We start from the raw sequence: 10,829 nt of genomic DNA on the forward strand, positions 1-10,829 counted from the left end.
GCAGGAATAATATCCAGCAGGGGAAAAAGGATGGCATTCTGCTACTGAAATTGCTTTTCACTGTGAGCTTATTCTCATCTAGCATTTTTAAAGGCACTTCAAATGAATGCACATAAGTTCAATTAGAGAATTATGTCCTCTAGCCCATTCAGTAACTAACTGTCAAAAACCTACTGGATATTATTAGCAAATATACAGAAAAATGAGGAAGGAAGTTTTGTTTCTATGGAACAAATGGATAGACTACTACTGGCTCTAGCGAGACAGTGGCTCACAGAGACAACCAGGCAACAGGAAATGAGCTCAGCTCTAAGATGCTGTCCTAGTAACTAGTGAGGAAAAGATCAGAAGAGGGAAAAATTGCTGAAAGAAACAAGACAGAAGGTGAAGGATGAGATCTGATCCATCTTCCACAATCTCACCTTCTGAGCACCAGCAAATGCATGGTAGTAACAGGAAACATAAGTCATAATGGCTCTTTCATCAGGTCTGGCAGTGTTTACTACATCTGTGTAGAGAGAAGAGGGTTAACTGCTCAGAAATTCTCACAATTCCATCAGATTCCATCCAAACAGATGGCATGGCTGGCAGATCTATTGGGTTCAGCTTCACTGTCGCTCCTAAGAAATTTTTTCTAAATCACTAGATTTATTACAGAGTTAAACACAGCCACTGACAATCACAAAATAGGAGTGACAACAACGTATTTTAGAACAGGGTTCCTGTGACTAACAGGGTATTGACATATACTAGAAACCTGTAGATCTTCTGCAGGCCAGAAATACATTTTTTCTAAGAAAAGCTTGGAGAGTAATGGTTTTGCAATCCCTGCACCAGCCTGTCTTTTTAGTTCATAGCATAAATCACAGCAGAGTTTGTCTTGGCTGGCTGATGGCTTTGTCTCTGTTGTGGCAGGAAAGAGTAAAAGTATAAGGAGGGTGCAACCAATGTATGGCTACACTGGTAAAAATGGACCTGTTCATTAATTAACAGAGAAGGGTAGAAAAAGGTGGTTTTACACCAATTATAGCTGTGAGTGATGAATGATGCTAATGCAGGCTGCAAGGACTCCTGCCAACGTAAGAAGTGGGAAGATACAGGTGTGAAAAGATCTGGGAATGCTGGAACAATTTCCAGTATAAAGAATGAGATTTCTGACTTCAGGATCAATGAATTGACTGATTCTGCATCTGCTTCCCATAGTTGTGAACAAAACTTTGGAATGTTTCCACTGAGAGCACTGTGGAATTAAAGAGAGTAGCAAGTCATGGTGAATACTTGGAAGGTGTTAGAAGAAGCATGATTTCATTTCCCCCTTCCCTGTCAAGAAGGGTTAGAATGTGCAGAAAATTGGTGAGGAAAGTAAAAAGGTTTCTTATATTGTATGTGAAGAGAAAAAATGAGGAAAGGAGAATGACAGCAGGAGGTGTTCAATGGTAAGGAATTCCTTGAACCATATTTCAGAGTAAAATAAGTGGTGCTTGAAAGGGGGTTTGCAATTAAAAAAAATAAAAACAATTAATTGTGAAATATGAAAGTGAAACCAAGAACTACCTGGATTTTTCAAATCATCTTGTATCGGCCTAACTTTCCCACTTTTGAAAGACTTCAAGGGAAGCAGACAAGGTGAGTTTGAATGCTCTGGGTAATGCTTTGAACTAGTATAGGCAAATTGCAGGTTTTTTGGGGTTGTTTTTTTTGTTTGTTTGTTTTGTTTTTGCCTGGAGTACAAAAGTTTGGTTATCTTGAAGAAATTCAGGAAACTTCAATAAATATTTCTTGTTATTTGTCAACAAACTCAATAGGAGAAACCAAGCATGAATCTATTTGTTAAATCCATAATTTAAAATGTTTACAATTAAAATAAACCAAAATAATACTTCCCTCAACCTAGCTCTCTTTCATAGGAGGCATGTTGTTAGTATATTTTGAAAGTTCTGTACTTCTATTTCTGGCCCTCTGAGTTAAAAATTTTAAAAAGTGAAAATGTTCTAAGCTGCTAAAAGTTGTTTTTCTCTTTATTAGACTTAGATTTTAATTTCTGAAAGGCAAGGATTATCTTTTGATCCCACATTTTATGTCATTTATCACACTGGTGACATGCTGAGGTTAGGGCCCAAAGGGCCCAAAGTACTATAACAAAGGCAAACAATAACAAACAATAAATAAAGAAGCAAACAGTTAAATTATTCAATACATGGGGAAAAAGAAGGAAAACATTTTTGAAAACAAAGCAGGTTGCTCCATTATGATTCATGTGGAAGGAATGTTGAAAATTTTCTAGATACAAAACAAAAAAAGTTTTACTGTCTCCTGCTTGAAAGTAATCCAGACTTCAGTAAGATACAACTCTCACCTTCTGCATCCAACATTTTAGGGATATCCAAATGCTTTTCAGCAATTTCCATGGCAAGGTTGATATTTCCTATGGGGTCATCCTGCATTAAAGAAAACAATACAACTAGTGAAAGATAGAAGTTTTGCCTTGAAGCAAGACTATAGTAATTACACTAAAACTTCCTGTTTTCCCAAACTGTAAACTGGAGTCAAAACTATTGTTCCTCAAAAAGCAGCATATATGTATGTGAACTTTTGGTCTATCTACTTCTCTACTTCAAAAGAAAACAGCAATAAGTTATTATGTACCACTAGGATTCTGCTGCAAATGTATTCTGGAGATGAACATAGATAATATATGCAGTGTACACTGATCATTCTGAGCTAATTCTGTATGAAGTGCAGCAGTAAAACATACAGTGAAGGCCACTGGTCCAGTAGGCTATACTCAACAGTTCACCACAAAGTTAGTCCTGCATGTTTTTATATTTACTATACATTATATCAAAGTGATATGAATGCTCCTGAGTTCTCTGCTGATCAGGTGCATTCATGAGAAGAATCAAGCACAGACAGAAGCATAGTTTTCCAGAAGGAGCAAAATTTCCCAGTTTTGACTTGGACAGACAAAGCTGTAATGCCTTTGTAGACTGAATTTTAAAGCTGTGGAAATTTAAGAACTTCTAGTTCTGAGGTTTGGTTTTTGAAGGAAAGGGAAAGGAAGCAGTGGGCACAGTTCAGATAAACAGCACACATTTCATGTCTTACATTATGGACAGCTATTGCTGACAACAGAAGAGCATGTCACATGAGGGCTGCTCTTAAGGCACCCTATGTGAAATGGCAGCTCATGTCATTAATTCTATTATCTTTTCACATATTCACAAACTGCTAAATGATCATAGCCACTCTGAACAATGCCATCATCTGCAGAGAGATATGGGGAAAACAGGACATAGAAGAGCAAAATTAGAGATGCTGGAGGGCACTGAAAAAATACTAACAGTTTTCCTGTCAGGACTTTACAGGACTTCCATTTGAATACAAACACTTCCTAGAAAGGGATCTAGTCTCAAGCATACTTCTTTTGTTACTGTGAAGTGAACTTAGTAAGATTACTTTCTATGAAATCACAGCAATTACTTAAGTTTCACAGAAGTCTGTTCCTCATGCACAAGCATATGCCAGATATCATAAATAGTAATGCCCATGACATGTCTTTCTATAAACATATAATACTAGATAGCCCTTCCTTTAAAAGCTGTATGTTCAATAAAACATGCTACAAGGAAGAGTTTATCTTTTGAAACCTAACAATTTGGTTATAATAGAAAACAGTCTCTCATCGTAAGTTCTCTATCATCATTTAGCAGTTTTGTGCCTCATAAACATTAAGAGGAACTCAAAATGTGGACAATATTTAAAACCCATTAACTTATTTTTGCTATGACACAAGACACCACACGTAATACATTCACTATATGTGTATGCAGAATCTGTTACTGAAATTAAATGGGGAAAAAATACAATAAATCTAAGTGAAATCTATCAACTAGGTTAAAACACTTTGCTAATGGATGAGTGATGAGCACCTCCTATTTGTGTGTTTGGTAATAAGTCCATAAATAAATAGTGCTCCACTGGCAAAGGATTTGTTTAAAATCACAGCAACTTCTAAATAATTCAAAGACATCTCCATCACCCATGCTTTTAAACAAGACTACAAGCCATACTAACTAAAAATCTCTGCTATAGCTGAAGAAATACCTCATCTAACTTGGCATAGTCAAGCAGATCGGGCCTGTGTCTATGGATAAGGGCGTTGAAAGCAAGGCCATTTTTCCAGCTACAAGTTCACACAAAACACATTGGTGAGAAAAGGAAAAGACAGCATGCAGAAGATAAGAAACCAAGAAACAAGACACCAAGACAGCTGTTAGAGTAACCAAAATGAGCAGTCAATCAAACACAGCCAGGTCAGAAAAGCAAGATCTATTTTAGGATTTTTCTGCATGTGCTTTACGTGCCACAGCTCAGCCTCAGTTTGAAACCTGACCTGTTCTTATTTTGGAAACCTCTAAGAGGGAAATAGTAATGCTGATGCAGATCTGCCTATGTTCTATTCCCTCTTCTCAGCAGTCATATAAAGGAGGGTTATGCTGTGAAGTTTTTTAGTACTGTGTGCCACTTTTCAAAGCACAAATTCAATGAAACTAAATTCTGTTTGTGTAATGCTTCAGCACATGTACACAGAGACAGGTAGCTTAGTTGTTCCATTAATCTGTTTGTTTATCCGTAGGAAAGGTTGTGTATCAACAGAATTGGAGAACAAGCTGGCGTTGGTGGCTTACATTTCACCCTTTGGTTCAGATCTACAGTTGTCTTAACAACTGTCTCAATTAAAGTCTTGTGTGTTTAGGAATATGTTAATTTAATTTTCCTCACTGCACACCCTGGGGACCCCAGTAAAATTTTAACATATATGTAAAGCAGACTAAGTTTTCAAATTATTTAATTTCATTATTTTATCTTTTCCCTCATAAAAGGCTTTATTGGTAACAACTGATTCCACTAGTAAAATAAATTTGTAATGGAAAGGCATGGAATGGAAAATATATGATTTATCCAACTCTCTCATCAATGAAAAGTTGCACTCAAAAATACTGTTTTTAGTTTTCCTAGTGTTTACTTGGGACCTCAAGATGCATTCATTCCAAAGAGCAGAAAATGATACGTATGTATTGAGAGATAATTTGAAATGGCAACGTTCCATTTTCTTTCTAGGTTTTATATTTAAGATATGAGAACCAGAAATTCTGACATTATTACTTTTTCCTCATTTGTCCCTCTTAAACCAAAGTGGCCGGTACCTTTTAGAAAACATGCATTTTGCCTTAAGTAGGACACTGTAATAAAATAGTTTTGTAATCATGTGAGGTACTACCTATGGAAATCAGCATATCAGTCTTGTTTACTCTTCCCTGGAAGTATAGGTAGAAGTATAATTTAAGACTAGATTAATATTTTCTATGTAATTGTATACTCCTGGTTACCAAGGGTAGTATTTGTTCTAAGGAATCTTAGCATTAACCATCATCTCGTTGTTTACTGCTCTGCAGACTACAGTCACACCAGATACAAAACAAGATGGAATATACAATATTGTCAGTGGTGAATGAAGAATTGCAAGGTATTTGATTTAACACCCATATTGGATAGTGTAAAAGACTTCATCAACTGCCTGGCAGCTGAGGACCAGATTATTGTAATTAAATACTGAAGTCATTGCAATGGAAAGGAAAGAACACAGGACAGTCCTTTCCTCCATGCCACTGTTCTTTTCTGGACAGAGCTTAGAAAGCCTGTCTGAATTAGTATGCACTCCTCTGCTTGTCTTTTAGAAAACATGCTAAGCAAACCAGAAGTGAGCCAAATCACTGCAGGACAGCATGCTATACCACCCAGACTGATGACCTTATTTAGCTTGGAGTAGTCAATAAGATCAGGTCGGTGTCTGTGGATAAGTGCACATAATCCAAGGCCATCTTTCCAGCTTTACAACAAAAGATAGAATGGAAAAAAAATTAGTAAATAAAGTCATGGCATTTTACAGTTTGATCCTTGCTTAAGGCTTAAAATAATGCAGGAACTCTCTTGTCAAATCTTGACACTTATGTTCTATCAACTCTGATCCCTCTGAGATTTTCTGTTACTGTACTCCTTTTCCTGTATTATGTATCATACTTTTGCAGTCCTTAGACTCTTAAGGACTCCATAATACCTTCTCAGCAATTTATCTTATGTGCAACAATCCCCGATTTCAATTGTTGAATTTGTGCAGTGTTCCAGGATAGCTCAGAGTACACGTTCATCAATGAAAAGGCATAAGCCACTATTACACTTACAGCATAAAAAAAATAAAAGGAGAGCAAACCTGTAATTACTTGAATTTGCTGAAGCAATTGGCTTTTTATGTGTCTGTTATTTCAGACAATTTTAATGGCACAGCCATGTTGTGCTCACAGAAGTGAGAATACATAAATCAGCTTAATTTACTCTGAACACTTCACACATATGGCAGCTTTGATCTAAGCTCTTACACATCAGTGTGACTTCAGCCCCACTACCTGAAGAATAGGTTATCTGGTAAGAATAGGCAATGAATGAAGCTACACATTTTTTGAAAGCTTTTAGGAAGTTCCTTTCAGCCAGAAGCAATTATCCTGAAGAATAATTTATGTAAACACTTTATGCAATCACAAAGACTGTGGGTTTGAGGTCTTATCCTGTGTGGTAATTGTGTGATACTAAACACATTAAGACTGTTAGAATCCCTGTCACTGAGATGTCTGGGTAGATCCTTCAACTAACAGAATCATCTCCAATAAAAATGTAATAAAATAAAGCAGAATATACATATGTTGTATAATATACAATCATCCAAAAGGTAAAAGTTAATAAAAATGAGAACCACCTTTTTTTTATTATTATTTTTTTCCAAAAGCTATTGACTGAAATGGTCTGGACAGCTCATTCTAAAGTAGTTCTGTAAGAGCAAATCAACGCAAACATTAATCAGGGTACTTACATTCAAGATTTTTTCCCCATACTGTGTATCAGACCAGCATATGTATACATACAAACTAAGAATCTGATACAATAATTTACAACTCACCCTGCATCCATATAAAGCTCTACTGAAATATATCTATTTATATTCAAGGAAAAGAACACATAACAAATTTCAGGTCTCTTAAAGTCAATACAGGAACTGCAAATCAAACAATTTTTTTTTTCTGTGGATGCATGTGTGAACCATATCATCTCTGCTACTACATATGCTTTAGGTGCTACAGATTAAGAACAAATTCAAACCACCAAAACACTGTAATACAGAACTCTTGTTATAAGTACTAGAAAGGTTTCAGGGAAGCCAAGGTCACATGGTTAAACAGTGCAAATGGCAGGTCATGTAGTTTAAGGAGGTGAGTCACCAGCAGAGCTACAGGAACTAGCCCAGTGAAATCCCCAAACCAGGCAGCCTACATATGGTCTGGAACTTCCTTTCTAGCCCTTAATGGGAACATAGAACCACAAGGCTGAAGCTTCACTCAGTTTTCCAGTGTACGTAATGGTCCTGATTCTGAAAACAAACACATTTAAAGTGCTGCTGTTTTGTACTGAGTGCATTTTTTCTTCTTATTTATAGTTATATTACAAAATAATAAAGACTGATTCATCATAATGAGATATTTGCATGCTCAGTACATTGGTATTTTTGCCAAGAACAATCTAAACCTGAAAAACAGTCATTTGCCTAGTCATCATGCTGCAGTACTCAGATATTTCCATATACCCAGGACCTCTAATAATGTAATATGGTCATTCTGTATGTATTAGGGATTTTTGTCTTTTAGAGAGTTACTATGGAATCCACGGTAAATAATGCCAAAGGCTAAACAAGATAAGACTCTGGAGAGAGAGCATGAGAATTTCAAAATGTCTAGTTAACAGTGAAGTTAGTTAAGAGTGAAATTCTCCTGTCAAAGATATACCTGCACAACTGTGGGAAAAGTTTTACTTAAAATATTTTGGACTTCATCTGTCCCTTGAAATAATGGAAGTTTACCTCAGATGGAAGTTCTGAATGTTCACATTTCTGTAAGGAGCAGTTTTTCTTTGACACCACAGCAGCAGCCCTTCTTTGGCAGAGGTCTCTGTAAAAGATACCAGGGAGTAAGAAAAAAGAAAAATTTAAAAGTGCTCCAGTAATTAATTTCTTGTAATTTTAAATGTGGTCAGCCACTTGAAACTGAAGCAAACACTGAATCCTAAAATACTCATATAAATGGACTAATGGGGCTCCATTAGGACCCAGACGTCAGCTCAACTGTATCAACCCAGACTAGAGTCTCAGCCTGCACAATAATCCTGGGATATCAGAAGTTTAAGAAATTATATTGGTTGGACAGCAGAATGTATATTTGGAGAAAAATACCTAATACAAATATAATATAACTAGACAGAGAAGATGGTGTTCGTGCCTACATTAAATATGTTTGTAGTCTCAGTCCATTTGCTTAGAGGGAGGTATAAGGGCTAAAGAAGTTCCTTCATTATTTCAACCCTATGGGCATCTGAATGCATGAGTAAAAGGAAAGAAAAGATAAAGTAGACCATTAGGTCCACATATAACATCCCACAAATTATAGGCAGGACAGTATGCAGAGCTTGAATTGACTCTGCTTTTGTTGAAAATTGAGATTAGTTTCTAGAATTCCAGACTTTTCACAGCATAGATTTGATTTAAGGAGTGTTGTAACAACACACTTTTTGGTGTCAGTTACCAAGTGAAAGTCAAGAAAAAACATTCTGAAGCAGTGGGGGGGAAAAAGTGATAGAAAAGAGAAGGATATATCCAGACAATATTTGCAAAGACTGTGAGAAATGGATAGGACTAAAAAGTATGTTGGAAATAGGAACACCATACAGGGTACAGCTTAATGTAAGGCCACCAACGCTCAGAAACACAGGGGTGTTTCTATCTTTATATAATTGAGAGGCATGCCACAGCATTTAGAAAGCTGTCTTGATGTCTCTGTCAGAATAAGGAGGGTAATTACTTTTTCCCTCCAGAAATCAATTTTGTCACCAGGGAGAGAACTTGCAGTACCATTTTCTGTGACAAAATAATTCATTTTTAAAACACTCATCTCACTTGTGCACAATTCATATTAAAATATCTTTAACAAATTTCCTAATTATTTAACATGGTTGCATTACTGTTACCTTCCACTGAAATATCCTGAATAGCAAAGCGAAGGATGATAGTCCAGATCATACCCAGTGTCATTTTCACATTGCCATCAACAATTTCTAAAGATGAAAAAAAAGACAACAGTAGTAATTAGGATGGGTTTTTTTCTGTTTTCTCTTTTTTTTTTTTTAATAAGAAATTTCTATGAAGAATATATTGTATCTAATTAATTAGTTATATTTCTACCATAATTCTCTATCTACACAGAGCTCATCTGGGTTCATTTTTCAACAAACTCATGCTTGTGCTACCCTGGCATTAGGAGTGAGGATTATGGAGGTCACTTCAGCCCTTCCATGCTAGAAAGGTTTCTCTCCAGGCAGTTGCAACTGTCTCCAAGCTTTACCTTTTAGGCTGACTCATTTAAAGAGAGCAAAACGAGAAATGCTTTTTTAAAGTTTGAATAATACCAGCCTTACTGTTTTCAAATACAAAGGAACTGAAAAAATATTATCTCACCCAAAATTATAAGAAACTACAGGATATTACCAGTTTGTGTTTTTTTTAATAAAATAATGCTCAGAAATTCCCCTATGCTGTTTAGACATTTTTGAGAATTTTACCTGTAATGCCAGCACAGACTAGATATGAAGAATAGCTCAAGAGACACAGAACCTCCTGAGACTAAGCTATACAGCTTCCTACCAAGGAGTTTGGATACACAACTGAGAGGTTGTAATATCTTGTAGCTCTGATGCCTCTGCACATTTATGTATCTTCAATATAAAATGGGAATTTTTACCTCTGGGCTTTCAATTTGTTCCAAGAATGCTTGTGTCTACCTACAAGAAAGGGTATCAGGAGGGTACTTTCTCCAACCCATCTCACACATACTTAGGATTCCTTTCCATAAACCAAGTCAGAATTCAATGCTCCTACATTGTAATATGACCAGTAATACCACTTAAATTTTTCTACACTGAAAAATGTACTGCCAGAGCACTTAAGTGTGGTGATAATGTTCAATCAACGTGAAAAGTATAAGGAGAGACTCAGGGGACATAGTGAGACTATAAGGAGAGTCCAGCACTGGAAGCAGAGGAGGTGGAACAATGAAAGAGGGCAACTGCAAACTGCCTTTCCAGTCATGTCACACTGGTGGAGTGGGGAAGGCATCAGCTGCTCCCCTTCTTGAAAGTCACCTACAGCCTTACTCAAAAAGTGGAGCAGCTGTGGCTGCCTGGGGGCCCACTGGTATTCTGGGGAAGGAGCAGGAAGAACTTGCAACAGGAGGAATTTCCTCAATTTAACATCAAATGCCAGGAGAGGTGTCAGCAGAAAATGGAGTAGGCAACTTTAAAGTTGCCTGAATCCAGGGGCAATTTTTCCAGAACAAAGCAGCTGCTAGCTCCAAGACTTGAGATACATGTTAAATTGCATTAGTATGTGACACAAGCTGTCATATGAACCTATGGAATTAACAAATGGAGTAGGAGATATGTCACCCATCACTAGTCTATACTTACTTTGCTAGTGTGATAATCCAAGTTATATATGAATGGCTATTTTTTCCACTTTCCACTTTGGGATCTACATTAATTTTCCAGAATTTTCCAGAATTCTTACCTCACCTTGCCTGTCTTCCATGCAGGATTACTGTCTTTTATTTTATATATTTTATATATTACTGACACTGAAAGACTTGAAGTCTCTTCAAGTCTCAAAACTACACTCT

General features: G+C 36.5%; 1 protein-coding gene across 5 annotated transcripts in view; it reads right to left on the reverse strand.

Annotated features, from left to right (window-relative positions):
* Positions 1–10,829, reverse strand: part of ACTN2 (actinin, alpha 2) — a 68,440-nt gene that overhangs the window by 26,721 nt on the left and 30,890 nt on the right. For 3 of the 5 annotated variants that reach the window (XM_009997580.1, XM_009997581.1, XM_009997578.1), the window contains exons 4-8: positions 9,127–9,213; positions 7,967–8,054; positions 5,812–5,890; positions 2,357–2,438; positions 423–508 (exon numbers count right to left, since the gene is read on the reverse strand). In XM_009997580.1, coding sequence (XP_009995882.1) covers positions 423–508; positions 2,357–2,438; positions 5,812–5,890; positions 7,967–8,054; positions 9,127–9,213 — 422 coding nt within the window. Of the gene's footprint in view, positions 1–422; positions 509–2,356; positions 2,439–4,104; positions 4,184–5,811; positions 5,891–7,966; positions 8,055–9,126; positions 9,214–10,829 lie in introns of all 5 variants that reach the window. The other 2 variants (XM_009997582.1, XM_009997579.1) reach the window with 2 other exon arrangements.

The sequence above is a fragment of the Chaetura pelagica genome, unplaced genomic scaffold (assembly GCF_000747805.2).
Source record: "Chaetura pelagica isolate M959 unplaced genomic scaffold, ChaPel_1.0 scaffold235, whole genome shotgun sequence".
NCBI lineage: Eukaryota > Metazoa > Chordata > Aves > Apodiformes > Apodidae > Chaetura > Chaetura pelagica.